This window comes from Bactrocera tryoni, chromosome 4 (genome assembly GCF_016617805.1).
Source record: "Bactrocera tryoni isolate S06 chromosome 4, CSIRO_BtryS06_freeze2, whole genome shotgun sequence".
Lineage (NCBI taxonomy): Eukaryota > Metazoa > Arthropoda > Insecta > Diptera > Tephritidae > Bactrocera > Bactrocera tryoni.
This window is the reverse complement of record NC_052502.1, coordinates 19,376,997-19,400,226: the sequence shown is the minus strand read 5'-3', so window position 1 is coordinate 19,400,226 and position 23,230 is coordinate 19,376,997. Positions and strand designations below refer to the sequence as shown.

Genomic DNA, 23,230 nt, shown 5'->3' with positions numbered 1-23,230 from the left:
AAATTTTATTCAATTCAATTCTTGTTAATTTAACTAAGTGAAAAAATAAATAAAGACAGAGAGAGAGGCCGACGAATGTAGAAAAACCCAACCGCATTTATAAATAGAAGTAAACAAAATAAAACATTAAACGACAGCCGAGTTGATTTTACGCGGTATAAGAGTAAGAGAAATATCAATAGACATTATTAACAGTATGAGAGAGACAATAGTGCGCTAAATAGCAGCATTAGAAAGCGGTAGAGCGCACAGTTGGTATCACATTAACGCTGCGAGAGCCATTAACAGCTGGAGACGGCCACTAACAGCTGAGAGAGCGCCATTAACAGCAAGTCAACAGCTGAGTGGCGCTGAGCGTGAGCGGCGCATGGATCAGCTGAGCGGCAAGCATAGCCAGCAAAAGGTGGCATATTGCAGTTGATAGATTTACGACTGCCGATTTCCTTATTCTTCGCCTGTTGCTGTTACAGCTTCTTTTTTTCCTCTGCTTATTTGATATTCATTTAATATTTATCTTTTTACTTCAGGTTTCGTAGTGAGCGAAAACCGACTGTGTGGAGGATTTAGAAACCTGTTTTATTTTAGAGAGCTAAATAAAAAACCAACACACACATGCGGATACAGATAGAGACTTGAGAGTTGTAGAGCCGCGAGTAGCTGGTTTGGCGCGGCGTGTGGAGGCCACATAGACTTTCGAGAATTTTTTATGTGATGAAAACGGGTATGGTAAGTATTTGTTGTTATTGGCTCAGCATTCACCAAAGGCTTTGTTGTTATTAATTTTGTGTTTTTTCTGTTTTTATTTCTTTTGTCAAGTAACTACTTGAGCTCGTAGGTAAAAGTGGTTGTTGCTCGGTGGCAGCAGCGACGTCGCGTAGTTTTGTGGTTTTCGTGCATGCATTGCATAAAGAATTGACTTGTTGTTATTGTTATTGTTATTGCTGTACATGGACGCAAGAACGACTATGGGCGAGTGTGTTTACTGCCGATTGGCGTTGATGACTCATACAGGTGCGCTGTCGCTGGCCGCTGCTGGCGACGCATTGCTCTCCACATACTTTGTGTGTGCGTGTATGTATGTAAGTCTGTTTATACCCATGCATACCTATAAAGGCATGCACATATTTATTATTATGTATACAACTGCTTGCCTTGCTGTGCCTCCAGTCAGCGCTGCGCCCAGCCAATTGAAATGCAAGCCGCGCTGCCACGGCCGCTGCATGCGGAAAACAAGTGAGGCAAGTACTTTTAATAATAAACGCAATATTGAAAATACATTTTCGCACTCTCGGCAATAAATCTTTATTTATTGCAGCACAGCGTGACTGGAGGAGCGAAGCGCGCGGAGCCGCACGGAAAATAAAAGAACTAAAAAGAAAAAAACACAAACGCTTAAGCGAAAAGAGAAAAGCAAGAAAACGCGAAAAATCGTAGAAAAAATCCAAGTGAGTGGAAAGACAGCCAGCTTGAAAGAATATGTAAATTTTCACCAGCGGATAGGCACTTGACGCTGCATTGTGGGCCATGCCGTTGATATCGCGCTGAAACTGGTTATTTTTTTTCAGTAGTCAATTGGACAGTTGTTAAACAAGACGGTGTAGTAGACACTGGGAGCTAAACACTAATAGACAGTTTAGCTGGAAACTAAAGCAACAAGCTAGTGAGGTCCTGAAACTGAGTGTGACAAATAATTAGAAGATTATTTTAGGGTTATTTGAGAGGATTTAACTGAAAACAAGCAAAATGTTAACTTTGACTGCTCCGAAGCTATAATAGCCAACACAGGCACGTTTCTGGTAGCATAAAAGGTTATAAAAATATCTTTATTTAAAGTTTTAAGGGTCAGTTTATATGGCAGCTATATGCTATAGTGACTCGATCTGAATATTACGTTCAGAGGTTGTAGCGTTGCCTTGGAAACTATGCTGTGCCAATTTCGTGAAGATATCTTGTCAAATGAAAAGGTTTTCCATACAAGAACTTGATACGGATCGGTCAGCTATTTTATATAACGGTCCGACATCCGACAAATGAGCAGTTTCTTGGGGAGAAAAGTAACATTTCAAATCGATGACTCAAGACCTTAGGGAATAATTCCAAGGCATGCGCCATGTCAAGTTGCTAATGGAGGGTTATAACCTCAGCAAGTTTAAATATGTAATGAACCTTCATAGCGACAACCTCAGACTACTTGTCACATTCTACCCTGGCCACTGTAAACTTAACAAACACTTACATGCATATATAACATGGGTCTAGCTTCCTGTGCAAATTGCCGGCTCGGCGACAGGAAGGCTTTAACTTCAAAACACCTGCTAATTGACAGCCAACCAGTCTGTATACATAGGATAGAGACCCTTGGCTCCATGTTTGCAAATAGAGATCACATCGCCTCACTAGCATCTAGTAGTATATTCGAATTTATCAATGTGCTGGGGCTAGATGGGTCGTTGTGACTTAGGAGAGGGCACGTTAGACCTAAGGTTGCGATATAATCCTCATTTATCTTAGTTCGCGCAAACAGAGGTATGATTAAATTGGCTTTGCTTGTTACACAGTGTTTCTTTTTGGGTACTAAAAATTTCGTGGCCAAAATATGAGATCCTGCTCTTATACTTTGGGTTTTTTATGGTAATTGTATCACTAAAGGGGTTATTTTTTAGATTACGGACAGAAAACAATTTATAGGAAAAGTATTGCAGAATTCCACAAACTATATACTTAAGTATAAGCATTATTCAAGGCTAGTCAGCACGCTACTGACTCATACTTTTCCAACGAGTATTACAGAGTATGGAACCTATTCAATGTCATTAAGCGGGGTCGAACTTAGTTTTACTATGGGTTTTTAAGTTGCTATTTTTGACAATAAATGATAAGTTAGCTTAGTTGTTCCCCAATCTATATATTAGTTGTCCAAGAAAGCCTTTAGAAGCTTAAAGAAAACAAGAAATCTCGAGAGATTCTAGCATAAACATCATTTTTAATGAGACAAACACGCTGCAAATGAACCAAAGCTGAAAACTTTCTTCGCGTTTAGCAATACAAAGCCGCTTTCTCTCTTTCCTTTTTACAGAGAGCGTTCTCATGTGGTCTGCGAAAAGGAAAAAGTGACTGTGTACGAAATCGGGAGAATACGTTGTATGCGTAATCAATTGGAAACTTAATTCATGGCAATTTTTTAGTCAAATGACGTCGTGTTGCCACGGTTCGATCACAGTCACTTTTTCTAGATCTACAGGGAAAGCTCTCTGTAAAGAAAAGCGGTTGTGTAGATAATATTATCTTTTTTGGAGATGAAAATTATTTCATGGGCATCCCAAACTATACACTTTGTAACTTTTACGCTTTGAATACGACTCATCAGCTGCAACCACTGCGAAAACTGTCGATTAGACGCTAGAGTGCCATCATTAAACCGTGACTCATTGTTATTAAACTAATGTTTAATTTCCCTTTGATTCTGAATACGTTATGCCCTGTAAACAGTTCTAATAAATTATAGCTGAACGCGTAAGTCGCTAGTTTTTCTTTGCTATTACTCAACTGCTCCATTACTAATATATGTACATACATTTCTTGCCAAGCTTGACTTGAGTAAGGCCTGCATTTGCAAATTTTTATTTTCTGCCTTTTCCTTTGCTTTGCAATAGAAAAATCGTGCGAGTGTCTTCCGCAAATGAGCCACCACTACCAGCACATGCTGCACACACATACATCTACATCGGTATACGGCATGCATATGCATTTCAACGGGCTTGAGCGCTCTCGAACTAGGCGGCTTAGCCTCAAGTCATAAATCATATGCATTAAGTAACGAAACAAAGCTCAACACTGATACTTAATGAGCTACGAGACACTTAGCCGCTGGCGGCTGATAACAAAAGCGCTACGCCAGTCTAAATATGCCCTCGCCGCATTCAAAGGTTCTGCTGGTCTCGTTTGACCATTTCAATTATGAATTATGAGTACTCATGATTGTAGCTTTAATGTGATTATCACGCCCTGTTGTTGTTGCTGTTGTTGTTGTTGCTGTTATTGTTTCTTACCTTTTTGTTTGGCATGCATTTATTGTTGCTGGTCAGTTTTCAATTTCATGGATTTTTGAAATGCTTTTATTGAAATGCTTTTATTGGTGTGCGCGAGAGTGCTTAAATATATGTATGTATGTGCATACCTAAATATTAATATGTATATACAAATATGAACATACATACATACTTACTATGTACATAAATATTCATTATTTTTTGTTTTGTATGAATTAAAGCAAGCTTTTTACCGCTACTTAGAATTCGCTGTGACTAAGTGCTTAAAGCGCTTCTAATAAGAATACAAACAAACATACATACATACATACATACATATGTGTTCATATGCGCATATTTGTAATGTGTAATTTCTATAAATGCGCTATAAATAAATTGTCTAGATTGTTGCTGCTTTTTTGTTGTTGATATTTGTATAGAACTATTTTTGTAGCGTCATTGATCGGCAGCGATGACCTTAGCGGCAAACAAGACATGAACACACACGGCTTTACATGTAAGTAAGTACATGTGTGTTTTTATTTACGAAGTGACTGCTCGTGTGGGCAATGCGTGAGCGGCACTAGCGGCCACACAATGTAGATAAATACATATGTAGGTATTAATATTAATTTCGAAATCAAGTGGTGGAACACATTGATAAATATAATAGATAACAATAACGTTTAAGTTTTTTTTATTTAATACATTTTCAATGTGAGTTGAGATAATAAATAAAAATTACCTTGTCTGGTGATTCAACATATTTTTTATTTTATTAAGTGGAATTAAAAAAAAAATATAAAATAAAAATAAAAAAAACAAATGAATAGAAATAGATAAAAATAAAAAACATCAAAATAAAAAAAAAAACAAAAAATTAAAAAATAAAATAAAGTAAAATAAAATAAAAATAAAGTAACAAAAAGTTAAATGATAAATAAAATAAAAATAAAGTAACAAGAAGTTAAATGATAAATAAAATAAAATAAAAGGCTGGTATTTAGAATAGCATCACCCGATTTTGGCGATAAAATTGGTATATGCGGTTAGAGGAGGCTCTTCAGACTCATCGGAATCAAACTGAATACACCGCAACAACAACAAAAACCCTAACAGAAGGAACAACAGGAAGAAAAATAAAATAAAGATGGCCAAGACGAGAAATACCGGACCGTCTTCCGTAGACGTAGTAGATACTTAGATCCCCAACACTTACCATCACCCCTAAACAACCCAAAAAAACTGGAGAAAAGAGTCAACATTAAACCGCAAGGGAAACTCCGGTGGAAGACAGAACAAAAGACATCAGCATGGAGGTTAAGAATGGAGCGGCACTGCTAAATGAACTCTTCTACGTAATCAAGAGTTCCCGTAGAGACTGGCTTATCATAGAAAACGAGAAAATACGGGGACATCCCCAGAGTCAATAACCTCGAAGCGGCGGGTGACAAGCCCGGTAGAGCCTCGAGAAATTGTAAGACTACGAAACGAAAAGGACGGCCAGTGTCAAAAAGTTATGCCTAAAAGAGCAAAGAATACCCACGCAAACGAAGGAACGACGGAGGAAGCATATAAAAGGGAAGAACATAGCTACAAGTCAGAGAGCATATAATAGGCTCAAACGACAAACAGAGGCAGTGAGCCAGCAGAGGACAATCGCTACGTCGAGGTCCTTAAAAATGTCCGTAGCAAGGTAAATCTCAAAGAGGCAGAATTTAAGATCAAAGGTATCCGCAAAACAAGAGCCGGGGCCGTACTACTGGTGCTGGAGATGGGACAGGCTACAAAGGCAAGCTTCTGCGAGGCACTAAAGAATCAAGGCACTTCAAGAATCTGCAATTGTGCCCGACCGTTAATCAAAGACAACAATAGAGATACGAGACCTCTCATTACTTACAACAAAAGAGGAAGTAGCAGGGCTGTAAAAGAAGCGCTTTGGACCCCTTCGAAGAGTCAACGATAAACTTAACAGTACCCAACACAAGAGAGCAGGTAAGGGTATATATAACGCTAGGTCAGGATAAAGCTGTTTTCAATCGATTTTATTTACTCTAAGCACCAAGATGTAAAAACGAAATGCTGCTTGTTTTTTTCGATATTCGTAGTTTGGTGCATCATGAATTTGTTCCGGAGGGACAGATGATCAATAAGGAGTTCTTTTTGGCCGTAATGTGGCATTTGCATGAGAACATACGTCGAAAATGGCTGGAATTGTGGAAGAACAATTCGTCGATTTTACACGATAATAATGCCCCACCGCATCGAGTGACGGTTGTGATCGAATTTAAAGCCAAAAACGCAATTACTTGTCTAACATTGATCGACCACCGTATTCACCAGATTTGTCTTAGTGTGATGTTTTCTCGTTCCCCAAACTGAAATAACCGCTACGTGGAACCCGTTTTCAGTCGACCGAAGAAATGAAACAAAATTCGCTAAAGGAGCTGAAGGCCATCACAAAAAGTGCTTATGGAAAATGTTTCGAGGACTGGAAAAATCGTTGACACGGTTGCTATTATTTTGAAGGTAACAATATAAATATTGATAAATGATTAAATATTGTGTGTTTTATTTACAGTTTCCGTGTTTTTTTTTTTGTCACAATGCATGATTCAAGTGTCAGCATTGAGGTCTTATAAGGGCTCAGAATCGTTACAGAAGACAATAATGTAGTCAAATTTTCCAAAATTTTAATACCATTTTTCATCCATTCTGGCAAATTTTGATGCAAAAGACAGTTAAATCCCCTTAAACGCTGAAAAATGTTTTGAAAGGGATTGAACTTTCTAAAATATTTTACTAGTTTTTGTTTTTTGGTAAGTGGTGCTTGACGCTGAGCAGAAAAATTTCAGTATTCAGCTTTCTTTATACAATGGAAAATTAATTTAAATTGGTGTGCAACTTTGATAAAGCATTACAATGCGCCCGAATGTAGGCAACATTTTAGTTATATGACAGAAATTCTGGTTGAAATTAGTCATCATATTTACAGTTTTGAGATATCTATTAACATTATTTTTCAGTAGATGTGAGTATGATAACTCTTTTAATACACAAACCTGCCTCTTTGTTTGTGTTTCTGAAATCAGCTGATATGTATAATATAAAATATAGAGCAGATTAATCAAGCACTAATTTATAGTTAACATGCTTATGAGATTTTATTCTGTCTAACGTAAAAAATTCGTCTGCTTTCTATCGTTTAACTCGCACTCAAGGTCAAATTAAATGAATGGCTAAGCAATTTAATACCAAAAGAAAGCAATTTTTGCGAATATCAAAATTTCAAAAATCAAATTCAATTTGCTAAAGAGTCTGCAGCATATTGCATGCTAGCCGGTTGACAGGTGATAATCAGATGATTTATTGGCAGCCGCGACTAATAGGCGGAGGGTTAGATGCTTGGCCTTTTAATCGCTGCTCTTAATTTGTTTTAGAATTTTTTAATATTTTTTTGAAGAGTTAATATTAATTTGGAAAAAAATAATTTGAAGAAAAAGTTCTGTTGAAAAAAATAAATATGAAAAAATATTTTTATTATTTTTGAAGGGTCAAAGTTTTTATGTTAAATTTAAATTTTTATGTTAAATTTAAAATAATAAAATAAAACAAAATTAACATTTAATTACCGCTATGTATTTTAAAGGTCAAAGCTTGATTTCAAAATTTTTAATGTAGAATTTTGTGCAATTTAATTATAAAAAAAGTATTTTTTTTAGTAAATCAACCGAAAGTTATGTACTAATTTGTCTCATAATAATAATGATTTTTTTTCCAAATCATTTCTGTATGTAAGTTTTTGTATATGCGATACTTGATGCTTTCAAAACGCTTTATCAACAAGTCCAATTCTTATCAGCCCGCAAGCGATAAAAAAACATATAAACAAACAATAACAACAACCTCAGCAGAACGCGCAAACAAAATGATAACCATAAAGAGTGAGTTAGAGTCATGAAAAGGGGGCGGCGCACAAGTGAAAGGGAAAAGAGGCAATAGAAAGAGCTTAATATGGACATAATTGATCAAAACAAAAGCAAGAACACAAAAGCTGATGTTAACAACAAAATTGCAAACGAATGTCAGGTGAGATGAGGTGAATACGCGCACAAACAAGTATAACTAAATGAAAAGTAGATAAGAAGTAGCTAGAATGAGCGCGAATGGCTTGAGGAAAATAAGGGTAATTTAACTAACCGAAAACTAGAGTTTTATAACCGGAAGTGTCAATCGGTTATGCACAGTGGAGTTAAAACAATTGAATGTGAGTGAAAAGTGAATTGAAAGGGGTATGAGTTGAGGCATGAATTGAATTGAGAAAAATAGGGAAAAATAAAAAAAATAATTAAAAGTATAAAAAATACTAATAGTAAGAAAAAATATTAAAAAAGCAATTTGAATAATAATTTAAAAAATATAAAACAAAAAACTGTATAAAAAGTTAAAAAAAAAATAAATTTGAATAATAATTTACGAAGGTTAAAAATACATTTTTACACCATTTGGTGTGCAACTTTGATAAGAGTAAAATAATGCGCCCAAATGTAGGCAACATTTCAGTTGCATGGATAATAATTTCGGAGAGAAAAAACTTGTAATATTTAATTATAGATCCCTTGAACTTATTTCCGTTTAGGATTAAAGTAAGTTGACAGACTACTGCTTCTTCAAGTTGAGGTCTTTGCTATGCCAAAGCTGCGGAGTTGGCCTCTAATTCTCTTGCAGGCAATGCAGAGTCAACATCTATCAATCAGGGCAGTAACAGCTTATCTCATAGCGGTCAGAAGTGTTTTGGGAAGCAGGGTAGAAAGTGTTGCCAGAAGCAAGCAACTTCACTTCTATTGGGCGCCAGGCCACAAAGGCATCGAGGACAATGAAATAGTGGACAATATTGCCAAGAAACGTGACAATATTGGCAAAGTTCTAGATAGAGGAAGGTAAAGTAAATCAAAACCTGATGGAAAGAGCTACCTGGCTGTAAAACGGGTGCAAAACGGTAGATCGAAACTATATAAAATTCCTAGTGGCACTCGATAGAAGAGACTGTAGGAACATGATCGGCATACTAACTGGTCACTGTCTGGTGGCGATGCACGCCCGCAGAATAGGGCTGACAGATCGAGAAGACTACAGGAAATGTCTAGAGCAAAGCACCAGGGAAATAACGGAGCATCTTTTGTGCACTTGGCCCGCATTCACAAGACTACGCTGTAATCATCTGGGATCCTCACGGTATAATACACCAAAAAAGATATCGATAGTGAGGTCACAGTGTCTGTTGAAATTCGCGTCTAGCGCAGTCATTCTAAAGAATGAGTACTTCTCGTGGACCTACGAACTGAACTCTATCTGGTATCGCAAAGGACCAAACTCGTCCATGCGTGGGTTATTGGCCTACCAGATTATTCTAAACTAACATTAAGTAACAACATGGTTTTTATAGAAACAAATTATGGGAATGCAAATTTTAGACAATTTTGGAACTTCAAACATTAGTTAAGCTTCATTAATATTTACCACTATCTCTCGAGTAAATCTTTGGACTTTCTTTTCAGCAAATCATACCAAAACTTCCGAAAACATTTGTTATTCACTAACTCTCAGGTATATTCTCGCCAAATAACATACCGGCCGCTTAAAAAATTCATTGCTCAAGAATGGGAGAAATTCCTACGCTTTTGGACATCTCCATGGAACAAAAGATCGTCATTCCAGGAAATCGTAAGTGAGCAAGAATTGCAAATGGTAAAATGTATAAATAAAGCAAAGAGAAAGCCTCACTTAAATTCTAGCCGATCGGTGATACCGATCTGTTTGATTTCAGATAAGATTTCTCGAATACTAAAAAAATTTTAAGAAAGCTCAAAGAATAAACAAGTGTTAAAAACAGAAATCTGGTCATATTGTAGACTTAAAGCCCAGTTCTGTCGAGAGAATGAAAACGGACTGATGCGAAATGATAACTTTTCCGATAATAAACCACAAGTCGATCATGCCAAACGAGACTGCTACAAGGAAAGCTTAATTTCCACGGCATTAACAGTAATTTCACAAGCAATGAAATTAAAAAGATTAAGAGGAAACCGAAAAGAGAAAGCAAAAGATTAAAAACAAAAGCAAAAAATGCAAAATAAAAAGACCAAAAACCAAAAGGCGCTGAAACAATTCTAAGGAAGAACCCAAACCAGTTGCAAGTGAAAGGAGCGCACATTAGCACCTTGTGGCAGTACGAAAATGGGTTAAACAAGTAAGTGATGACATTTAAATCTGGCATTAAGAGTCAGCAACAAGTGCACTGTAACATCAGGTAGACATAACGAGACCTGCTGGGCAAGTGGAGGATAAAAAGAAGCCTGAAAATTAAAAGCCAATTGCGAGATGAAAGAAAGCGGAGATTATGGTGAAACAATTACAACGAAACATATGACACAATTCGGAAAAAAACACAAACAGTTAAAGAAAAAAGTAGTAATGAATTGGACAAAAAGATAAAATAAAGAGAAATTTTATGTAAATGCAACTGGACACGCGGAGAGGCTTAATCAAGCTGAAACCCTTTACGATGGCGCTCGAGCTGAAGACAACACACACACGAACGGGCAGGAAAGCAGATTCAAGTATTTGTGTGTGCATATGTATATGTGCTTGAATATGTGTTTGTGTGTGCTTGTTTGTAGATATACGTATATCTGTATATATGTGCTAGTATTTAGCTGCAGAGTGGAGTCTGAGGCACCAAGAGGCTGCCAGCCGTAAACCAGTTCAACAACGACGAGTAAAAATACAAAATATTGAGCATCGAGCAACAAACCACAACAAAAACACATACATTTATACTATGTGTAATATATACATACATATGTATATGTAAGTATATACATATCTACAAGCATAACACAGAATTAAGCTCATGCGGTAACGAAGGTGTGCTTTCCGACTGGCTGTGAAGTCAGTAAGCGCAAGCAGTATGGAAGAAACAACGAAAACAATAATAACAACAACAACAATAATAATGGACACAACAACAAGAAAAACAACAATATTCATAACAACAACAACAAAAACGAGCAACATTCATAATAACAACAACAGCATTCACAACAATGACAACACAACTCATAACAACAACAACAAAAGTTGTCGTTAACCACAAGAAGTGTACAAAACGAGAAACCAAAAAAATTTAAAAAAAACCAACAACAACAAATCCAAAGACCACAAAAGACAAGCAGCAATGAGCAAACAAGAAGACCTAAACTGGTTGGAACAACTTCTTGAATACATACGTCGCTATTACGAGCTCGCGCGCTAGCAACGACGACGAACGAGAAAACTCAAATAGAAAATGGAACAAAGCTAAAGTTAAGTCATACGAGTAATAAATAGGGTTGTACTTTTTTTCGAAAAAAGTTTTGAATATAATAATTTAGTCAAAAACAAGAAATGTATCTTGATTGTGAACGTTTAGTTTGTATGATAGCTATATGTTATAGTAGGCCGATCTGCAAAATTTCTTTAGATATTTCAGCATTGTCTTAGAAAATAATCTATGTTAATTTTGGTAAGAATATCTCTTCATATAAGAAAGGTTTACATACAAAGACTTAATTTTGATCTTTCAGTTTGTATGGTAGCTATATGTTGTATTGGTTCGATCTTGAAAATTTCTGGATATATTTCAGTAATGTGTTAGAAAATAATCTATGCCAAATTTCGTAAAGATATTTTTACAAATAAAAAATTTTTCCATACAAAGACTTAATTTTGATCGTTCAGTTTATCTGACAGCTATATGTTATAGTAGGCCGATCTGTAAAATTTCTTAAGATATTTTAGCGTTGTCTTAGACAATAATCTATGCTAAATTAAGTACGGATATCTTTTCAAATAAAAAAGTTTTTCATACAAAGACTTAATTTTGATCGTTCAATTTGTACGGCAGCAAAATGTTATAGTAGGCCGAGATCGGTGGTTCCGACAAATGAGCAGCTCCTTGAGGAGAAAAGAACGTGTGCAAAATATCAGATAGATATCTCGAAAAATGAGGGACTAGTTCGGGTATATACAGGCTGAGAGGCAGAGGGACTTGCTTGCCTTAAATCGACACAGCTCGTCATGCTGATCATATACTTTTTAGGGTTTCCGATATTTTCTTCTGGGTGTTACAAACTTTTTGACAAACTTAATACTGCATGCAGCTGATAGCACTGTTCGAGCTGCAGCTAGTCTCGAGGTATATGCTTGTAAGCGCCAAAAGAAGGCGAACAGGCCTCAAAACAAAGGCAATAACAAAGCTCAGCTAGCTACAGAAGGCTGTGTCGAGCCGAAGCGCAACGGCTTAAAGAGGTAACAACATGTTGCATGTGGAAAAAAACACACAAACTTAATAAATACAAACGAGATAACAAAGTGGTCGCCACAAAAAAAGCAAAACGCAAACGAGTTAGTCAAAACATAACCCAACAACCTGATGTGCGATCGGCATAAAAAACGTATTTATATTGATATATCAATATGTGTATATATGTACATACGCTTAACTGCATGTTTTATATGCATAAATAAGTACCAGCATGTTTGCTGGTGCGTCTTAATAAGCGCGCGTTGTGTTAAGTGCGTAAATACACGCGCATGCGCGCTTACCTGTTTGGCATATAAATACGGGAAAATGTGTGCGCTCAACAGAAGAGCACTATGACGAGCCCAGCGACTTGTTTATATACATATATACATATGTAGACACTTATAGGTATCTCAAACCGGCTACCGCCACATTACGACTCTGAACTTATTAATTCATTCAATCCGAATGCTGATAAAAATCAGTGAAAAAACTGTTAAATTAAACTAGCAAAAGAAAGGTGGAAACGTACTAAGAAGACACTCGAAGTGTTGGCAGTTGAATTGGCTCAAAGGCAAAAAACGACCCACAAGAATTGTTGGGAATGATTAGTTGCTGCTGGGAGATTAATGCGAAGCGCTTTTGCCAAACGCGATAAAGTCGAAGTAGTTGTTAGTTGTGAAATGGCAAATATATGTACATAGGTAGCGATTAGGGTGACTAAGCGACATGATTGAGAAGATCATTAGTTTCGTGGAAAAATCTGTGTGGTGCGAGAGAGGTAATGAAACATAAAAAGAATTTAAAAAAATATTTAGAAAAATTGACATAAAAATTAGCGCAAAAAAAATTTAAAAATTTGAAAAAATAAATTTAAAAATATAAAAATTTTAAAAAAAATTATTAAAATTAAAAAATTTACATCCAAAAAAAAAAATCTTAAAAATTTTCCAATTTAAAAAAAAAAAATTAATCCAAAATAAAAATAAAAAAAATTCAAAAAAGAAATTTTGAAATTTATAAATATTTTCAAAATCTATAAAAATTACAAGACAAAATTAAAAAAACTATAAAATTTTAAAAAAACAATTATTATGTACAATAATTCGGAAAAAATTAAAAAAAATTAACGAAATGTAAAAAAAATGAAACACATTACGTTGGCTTCGCAAAACCTATTATATCCTTGACAGATGCTTTTGTTGCTATACATAAATGGGATAAAAAGATCTTTATCTTGAGTTTGATCGGCCAGTTTGTATGGCTGCTATCTGGAATAATGCTCCGATCGATCAGTTTGTATGACAGCTATACGCTATAGTTGTCCAATCTAAACCATTTCTTCGGATAATGTAGGCCTATCTTGATTATTAATTTGTGGGGAATTTCGTGAAGGTACCGTAAAAAACAATAAAGTTTTGCATACAAGGACTTCATTTGGATCAGTCAGTTTGTATGACAGCTATATACTGCAGTGGTCCGGAAACAGCGGTTGTCACAAATAAGCACAGTCTTAGTTAGAAAAAGACCTGTACAAAATTTTAGATCGATATATCTGAAACTGCGGGACTAGAGCGACGTAAATATAGACGGCCAAATCGATGGGCATAGCTAAAATGGCTCAGCACGTCACGCTGATCAAAATATTAAAAACACGTATTCTTTTAAGAGCGCACCGGACCTGATTGATTGAGTTAATCCACTATTAAAATTGTACTACCCCTAATTGCTCACAATTTCACTTATTTTTCCAAAAACGTTGCCTACATTTAGGGTGACAGTACCATTTTTTAAGGTATTAAAGCGATGATGAGGTACAAAGGCAACAATTTCGATCCGAGATTTACGAAATCAAAATATATAAAAGTTACACAGCTTTCTTAGAACTACTTTTGAAGCCTTCGAAAATAGAGAATTTAAGAAAATTGGTTTCAAAATGATATTGTATAAGTTTGCAATAAAAAAAAATGTTAAAAACTGCTGATGAAAGCTCTAAGATTGACTCTGGATAAAAGTTTACTGAAATGTAAGTTATTGTTGCTGTTGTAACGGTTATGTACTTCCCGTTAAGATGGTAAGGTTCACCCAACTCGGACCATGGGGAGAGTGGGTGTCAGAAGTGCGACGACCTGTTGCAAGCTGACATATATTTAATATCTCGGGGTCGATCTGGATAAGTAGGAGTATAACCTGCTGCAGTATCCAGAACGATGCTGAGCAAGGGTTACCCTCGATTTTCCCGGCAGTTCGAGCTTCTCGTCTGCAATGGGTGGCGGTTTCACTCCAACTACGGCATTCGCTGTGAGGAATCGATGAAGGTGTTTATGCCTTCACTGTGAATGGCAGCCAGTGCATGTCTGAAGTTTTAGGCGTAAGAAGTCTGGTCGGTGTTTTGTGTTATGTCGTCGGCGTAGTTGAGAAAGGACCACTTGATGCTCCTAGGATTCGGTTCCATCTTTATAGAATTTCTATAGCTGTTTCAAAAATAACAATACACGAGTAAGTATGAACTAAGATAATTTTTAGAAACATCTACCAAGTTCAACCAAATAGCCGGAGATCACAGTGGGACTTCTATCTAACAACAACCAAAGTCAAGTCGATTTAATCGAAGCGAAGTCTAATTCATAACCGGATAAAGACTGCCTCTCAAAGGAAATTCCTCTCTACCTTGATGAGCCCACTATTGCTCTCTTCGATTAGTTTTCAGACATAGCTTTACCTTGTCGGAAGTCAAAGAGTAACATAGAATATACGCGAATGAAAACAATTCCCTTGATGTTTTTCTGGCCCCTGTTGACCTCTTCGACCATTTTCAGACGTAGTTTTATGGAATTGGATCTAAAAGAGTATCATAGACGATACGCGGAAGATTCCAAGAATTTAGACACCTCAAAACACTCATATTTCTTTGCAGACAAACCTCAGTAACTCAATGCTCTCACTAACATCGCCTTAAAGAGGTTGAAAACCCCTGGCCGTATAGCAAAAATGGTTTGATTAGTGGCAACAACTTGACAAGGCGAAGCGGATGTGAAATAACAGCGCAGTAGGCGCAGACAGGACGGATGCTTACGGCAGACGAGTGTGGAAGACATGAAAAACAGGCGAACTTGGTTAATTATACAAAGAGGTGGAAGACGCAAGTGGCAAGAGAGAAAAATAGCCAATAATAATGACTATGCAAGCAAAGACAACAAACAGAGAAGAATTGGCCAGACCAGACAACGCAACCTAGAACGAAGTGGAGCAATGCAAAATTAGAGCTAAGTGGCGGACTGAACGCAGAGTGTCATCTTGCCCTGTTAGGCGTCTTGTTGCAGCAAGCAAGCAGTTGAATCAATAAACAGTCAGACTGTCAGGCAGTCAATCAATACAATTCACTTGCCACACAATCACAACTACATATGCATGTACACATGCATACATATCTACACACATATACATACTTATATATTTACATACATACAGACTTTCTGCATTACATAGAAAAGTTGTGGCATGACTTAAGCATTTGTAAGTGAGTTGCAAGTGCCGAGTAAGGCGTTTGCAATGAAAACAACAACAAACCTTTTTGCTTTGATTCGTGCAGGATGGCGTCTTCGTCGTCGATAACGCTGCCGCCGACGATGGTCGATGTGTTGGTCGCCGAGTTGCTGAGATTGTTTTGCAACTGCAGCAGACCACTGCCACAAGTGCTGGAGCTGGTTATGTTTTTCATGCAGCCAGTTTATACGGAGCGCGGAGCAGGAGAAAATCACACAAACGAACGCAGCAACGAAGTGCTATGCGAACAGGTAAAAAGGTGGCCGAGCAGCGCTGAATATATTTTATTACCTTTATCTTGTTGTTATATTGGCTGTAGTGGTTTCGGTTTGTGGCAGCCCTCTTACTTTTACTTTTTGAGCGCTGATTTTTTGCTCGCTGATATTCGTTACTAATTTAAGTATTAATTATTTTGAAATTATTTTCTCACTTTCTGCTTTTTTATGTGTATTTTTTTATATTTTTTAGTAATGTAACTGCGAAGCTGCTTTCGAATTACTCAAAAATATTTACTTGTATTTTTATTATTTTATTAATCACTGTTTAACACTTGGCACTTTTCGAGAGATTTGTGAGTTGTTAATACGAACTTTCAATATGGCAACACTTCATTTGGTCGTTAAAATTAATTATGATACTAAGATATTATGTTTTCTTTACTGAATTCGGTAAGTTTCAACGCAGATGCTGTATGCTGTAACTTTGAAAACAGCGCTTTAGAAATTTAAATTATGTTAACTCTCTTAATTAATTAAAGGTTATTTAATTTTTAAATTAATTTATGCAATAAAAATTGTCTCAGCTGCTTTTTTACCGTTAGTTTTACCATTCATAACATTTTTTTTATTTATTTATGAATCTTTTATAATGCTTACAGTGGGACAGAATTAGAAAAAATATGAAATTCATAAAAAAAATTTAATTAAAAAAAAATGTAAAAACCAAAAACGAAATTAAAAAATACAAAAAAACTATATTGAAAAATTACAGTGGGACTGAGTTAAATAAATTTAATGAAAAATATAAAAAAAAAAAATTATTTCAAAACTAAAAAAATAATATAATTAAAAAGCATAAAATATACAAAAAAAATTAAAAAAAAAACAAAATTAAAGAGTTTAAAAAACACAAAACAAAACTACTCAGAAAAACTACAGTGGGAGTGAATGACAAAATATATGAAAATAATATAAAAATTTATATTTAAAAAAGTCTACAAAATATAAAAAATATGAAAAATTACAACAACGGCAAATTACAGTGGAACTGAATTATCGTCATGAAATCTACAAAAAACAGCGAAAAGTAAATACTTTAAATTGCAAAAAAAATATTTTTAATTAACATTATTATTAACAAAATAGGAAATATAATTTTAAAGAAATGAATAAAAAATTATGAATAGCTGTATTTTTTATAATGTTTATAGTGGGACTGAATTTCAAAACAAAAAAAGGAAGACTAAGACAAAAAATAAATACTTAAGTACAAAATATAAAAACAAGTATAAAAATTATAGTCACTGAATTAAAAAAAATATGAGAACTAAAACAAAATTTGTACATAGAAAAAAAAAAACAAAAAAAAAATTAATTTAATTTAAGAAAATTTAAAAAATTAAGCAAAAAATAAAGCATAAAAAATACATTACTTATAAAAAATTAATTTAATTAAAAAAATTAAGATAAAATTTAAAACTACATAGTAATTTTACTGTTGAGTTTTTGTTAATTTTATTGTTGTTTCGTGTGTTATAAATTACTGTTTTGTATAGATTTTTTTAAATTAATTAATTAAATTTTACTACAATTTTTATTATTTCATTTTTGTTTTTGTTTGCGACTTTTAATTTTATTTTAAATTGCAATATTATATACATATATTATTTATTTATTTTCATTTTAATTTATTAGTTTAGGTTAACTTCTATTTTAATTTTAACTTAGAAGTAATTAATTTATTTTATTTTAATTTACATATTTATTCGTACTTATGTATATTTCATTTTTAAATTTTTAGTTGTAATTTTAATTTAATTTTAATTTTAATTGAATGCATTTTTTTCATGATATTTAATTAAGCTTGATATATTAATTAAGCTTGATTATATTTATGTCAATGTACATTTAAATTTTATTCTAAGTATTAATTTTAGGTTAAATTTTAAAATATATTTTCTTTTAATATTATTTTAAATTAATTATAATTTTAGTTGCAACTTTAATTAGTATTTTAATTATAATTTTAAAGTATTATAAATTCAATTCAATTAAAATTTTATTTTCTTTTGCTTATTTTAATTTAAAAAATAAATAATTTTCTTTTATTCAATTTTAATTTAATGTTTTTTAATTTTAATTTAATTTTTTTAATAATGTTTTAATGCAAATTTATTTTTTCATGGTTTTTAATTTAATGAAATTCTATATTTTTGTGTAAATTTAAGTTTTATTTTTAGTATTAATTTTAAGTTTAATTTTAATTAATTTTTTCATTTTATTTAAATTTTATTTTATTTTGCTTTATTTTAATTTAAATCACTTTAATTTAATTTATTTTAATTTTAATTTAATTTTTTATTTTATTTAATTTTATTTTATTTTTTCTTTTTTTTATTTTATATTAATTTAATGTAATTTAATTAAATTTTATTTTATTTTGTTGTATTTAATTTAATTTATTTTAATTTAATTTAATTCATTTTGATTTAATTTAAATTCATTTTATTTTATTTTAATATTTTCTACTTCATATTTTTTCCATTTCTAGAATATTTTCAGAAATTTATTTCACAAGCTTTGTTATTGTAAAATTTTCTTGTTTTTTTTTGAATATTTTTTTTTTTGCATTTCCATTCTTAAAAATATTAATGTCCACTTAATTGAAATCATTTTCACATTTTCACTGTCTCTATGTTGTGGCTATAGACAATATAGGCGCATACACCTATGCAAAGCACAAACTGACAAACATACACGCCAGAACATGTATGTAAATGTATATGTATATGTATGTATGGTACATGTGAGCAGCACACATTATTTTTATGCATACACCATCATTTATTAGCGCTTTTTGTTTTACTTTTTGGCACGTCGCCGACTGAAGAACCCGTCCCAGTCACAAACCGAACCCGATCAGCACACAAAAAGTTCTTTCCGCGAGCCACGTCGTGACGTTGCGACGCTGCTGCGGCGGCGATTGCTGATGCCCACTGATAGTTGGTTGTTAGGTGACGCAAGCAGCGCCGTTTGCGTCAGTCGACTGTGCCTGCTTCGGTTAGAATCAGCGACGACGACGGCTACTCGAAGATGATGATGACGCCGACGCCGCCAAACCGTGCCGATGGCAACGATAAAATTAGCGACGATGCCTGTTGGCAGCAGCTAGCTGGCGGTTGGGTGGGGGGTTCTGAAGTGGGCGCAAATGGGTGTGTGTAGCAGGCGCGATTAGAGGGGCGAAGAACTAGTGAAACAACGCACGCACGCACGTATGCAATGGAACTCTATAATTGTAGGTATGTGTGTGTCTCATATAAAAATGTAAATTTGTAAAGACGAACGAAGAGATACGAGAAACTTTTTGGCGTTTCGCGATCGCTGTTCGAAGAACTACTTGTAGTTGTTGCATGTATTTTTTTGTATTGGTTTTTTTTCGTTTTGCGCTGGCTTTGCGTACAATTCCAATGGGTTCGTATGGGAATCGGGGTTTGGTCTGCGACGTGACACGACGCGTTTGGACTTGAGGTGTGTGCGGCTAGTAACCCAGATCAAATCCATTGATTACTTCTTTCATTTCTTCCTCAAGTTGTTTCTTTTTTAATAATAGCACAACAACAATAAAAAGCACTTATAAACTCACATACACTGAAAACTGCACGAACTGACGACAATTTCCCTTTTACGAGCGTTGCAAATGCGAAGACAATACAAATAAACAAGGGGAAAAGCACTGTGGGAGTGTCGATCAATTTTTCCTTTCTTTACTTCTTATTAAATTGGCTTTCTTATATTTTTCAAGCGCGTACACTACGTTCCACGTTTCTTTTCCCTTTCAATTATGGCAAACGGAGAATTAAGAATCACGACGCGTCCGTCCTAATTCGGTGTAGTATATACCCGCCAACCGAAAACGCTACAATTTGCAAGGCGGAAGAATCACAAATTCACTGAAAAACTTTTTTACACACCGAGCACTTTGTAGTTAAACAACATATCAAATCATAAACTCTGCAAAGCGCAAGCAAGCAAGCAAAAAATATCGTCGCAACGAACCGAGCCGAGTGTACGCAACGCGCAGAATCGAGAGAAACTCACAGACTGAATGCGACGCTGAGCGAGCGGCAGTGATTAGGGCCCAAAGCAGCTAGCCAGTGAGCCAGTCGGCCAGACAGAGCCAGACAGAGCCAGCAGCTCCAACGCCGCGACAAAAGACCGAGAAATCAAACGCACACAAGCACATAAACACAACAGTAGAAAGAGTCAAGATTAAGCGACGAATGACAAGAAGCAAGCATCACAGCAAACAGCGCGCTGGGAACGCGCCGCGTTGTTAGTGGCAATGGCGCGCGCGGGAAGCAGTCAAACAAGTGGGGTATCTGTAGAAGACCGGGCAAGAATAAGAAAAACAAAGCGCACACAAGAAAATGCAAACATACGGGTAAGGCGGCAGGCAAGAGAAGACAAAGTGAGGCGGCGCGGTACGGTTGGCGGCCCACTGAGCAACGTTGCGCGAACGCGCGCGCACTTTAGAGTCGCGCTGGCTGAGCGCGCGCAGGTGTTGCGGTGTGAAGGAGTGGCCGAACGGGTTTTGCGCTCTACCTCATACACAAATACAAGTGATGATGTTTTTGTTTTTTATTCATCATGTAGACTTTAGCGGAGACTTGCGTTCTTGAGATACTCGCCATACCCGAGCAATGAGTGGCGGCGTTAAGTGCATAGCGGATTCGTCATACACCAACTGCGGCCAGCTGTTGTGCTCTTCATCAATGCTTGGAATGTAGAATATGCGAACGGAGAGTAACAATAGAGCAGCTGAGCGCATAGCGATGAAGAGCGCATTGAAGAGCGCGAGTGTGAGCGCGCTATGTTAGCTGGCAATACTGTTAACGACAGAAATATTTTGAATATTTTTCCGATTAGTTGTGCACGAGGAATGCCACGAAGAATGTGCGCGCGCTAACAGCGCAGACAGTTGGGCGAGAGAATGTGTACCGAAGTGTAGCGCACAGGTAAACAGTTGGTGAGAGCGCGCTACATAGTATTTATGTTCGCGCGCTGACGTTGGGCCCCAAATGATGGGCAGAGAGGCGAAATGATCGTTCGTTTGGTTAATTACCTCGCGTAGCAGAGAAATGATTTGTTGCTGTTTGTGCTATGTATGTGTGGATTCGTAATAATATGCATTTGTATTTGTGCGTATCGTCGAGGTGCCATGACGGCAATGGCACGGCACTTGTTTACAGTGCATGTCGCATGTCTGACGACAATGGTAATAAAATTATAAAAAAAGTTTTATGATTTTTCTTTATGGAAGACGTAACATATATCCAGAATAATGTGAGTACGCGCTGTATAGGATGTAGGTTGTTGTAGAGACGTATGTTGTTAATGATCTCAACTGGGGTCATAGCAATTTGTAAGGTTCCATTTATAGTGACATTCGATTAAGTTCTTTTTTGATAAATTTTTTAGGGCTTTTGTTGTTTTGAGCATTATCTCTCAGAGATTGAGTCTATGTCCGATCTAAGGTAATATAGTTTTAGAGACTTCAATGGGTTTGGTTCATCGAGCAGCATTCATGGAGCTCATACAAACCCCAGTTACGCTAGTTCGCGAGAGTGCAACAAAGCTACAACTTTTACCCAATCCAATGATGTCGAGTCGACAAATCGATTTTCCGTTTTCCAAAATTCCGCACCAAAACAAGTGTGAACACGAAATAGCTTTTTGAAATTTACAATGATAGTCCCGAATAGGTGGTCTCGAACGAATTGTAGGACAGTTTTGTCTTTCCAGGATGGGGTCCAAATCAAATCTCTGAAGAAGGACGCATTTTCAAACAGAAAATTTGCTTCTGCGAATTACATACATGCGTACATATGTTATTGCTTCTAAAAACTTGTTTCTGTATAAAATCTTAAAAATCAATCTCTCTATGTTAGTTACCTAGAGGCTTTGGACTCCTGAGTGACGTTCTCAAATTAATTATTACTATTCTATTTATGCCTTAAAAAAACAAAACTTTAATATCAGGAATTTAACTAGAATACAGAGAGCATACTGTGCAGGGGTTAAGGGGGCTATTAAGCCGTGCCCGACTGTTGCGCTTAATATATTTCTGCATCAGCTGCCCACAGAACTCTTTACTCGGAAAGTAGCAAAGAGCATAATAGAATTAGAAGGTTGAAACAAGAAAGCTTATTGGCATAGCACCATCTTGAACCAGCTAAACATAAGTAAATCAGATGAGATCCTCACAAGTTTAGATTTCAATAGCCACCTTTGTATAAGGATACCTCTAGCCGTGAATGGAGAATAGTTCTGGTGCAGGATAATGATAAATCGACTATTTACAGCGATGGATCCAGAATGGACTGCGGAGTATACTCCAATGATCTAAAAATCTCTCGGTCTCTTCGGCTACCAAACTCAGCCAACATTCACCAAGCAGAAGTACTGGGTATAGAAAAGGCCTGTATTGTTCTGTTAAATAACTATGGAATTATATAAAAAGCAACCATATAGACGGCTATCCGCGCCACTGCTGGTCTTTTCGACGCCATTGAAATATTTGCTCACAGCAAGCTTCAACTCACCGCAGGTGTAAGTTTTTAACCGGACTCTAAACAATAGGCATACATTCGACGGTATTAAAAATTTTAACGAACGTCAATTTTCAAAGGTTTCTTGAGGAAGGTGAAGATTCGAGTGAAATCTGCATACTTTCTCCTCGTTTTTTTGGGTAGTAACTAAAGATTATTCGGGCGAATTGAGTCGAACCGTTATTAGCCGCCTCAAATTTGGTATAGGATCAAAGCTGTTTTCGTCTATAGACCCTCATGTAGTTTTTTTGTCTATTGAAGTGTGATGCTCGCATTCTCCATCTGGAAATCAATGCCAAAAACCTATTCTAACTTTGTGAATTTAAGTAGTTTTTTATGCATGATCGAAAAGTAAGGATATGAGATAATAACGAGTGATCCAAGTAGAGGTACTTTTCTCAACAGCCTTTTTTTGACACATCACGAGTGAATCGTCTCAAGCTGTCATGTTTTTATTCAGTGTTGTTTGGCAATTTATCATGGAAA

At 35.5% G+C, this 23,230-nt stretch overlaps 1 protein-coding gene across 7 annotated transcripts in view; it reads right to left on the bottom strand.

The window, feature by feature from the left end:
• Positions 1–23,230, bottom strand: part of LOC120775003 (protein scalloped) — a 289,532-nt gene that overhangs the window by 104,868 nt on the left and 161,434 nt on the right. The window contains exons 1-2 of one of the 7 annotated variants that reach the window (XM_040104929.1): positions 19,780–20,208; positions 15,943–16,618 (exon numbers count right to left, since the gene is read on the bottom strand). The exons of 4 other annotated variants lie outside the window; for them this stretch is intronic. In XM_040104929.1, the coding sequence (XP_039960863.1) occupies positions 15,943–16,093 (151 nt within the window). In that variant the 5' untranslated portion in view covers positions 16,094–16,618; positions 19,780–20,208. Of the gene's footprint in view, positions 1–15,942; positions 16,619–19,779; positions 20,209–23,230 lie in introns of those variants that run through there. 2 more of the 7 variants (XM_040104931.1, XM_040104930.1) reach the window with 2 other exon arrangements.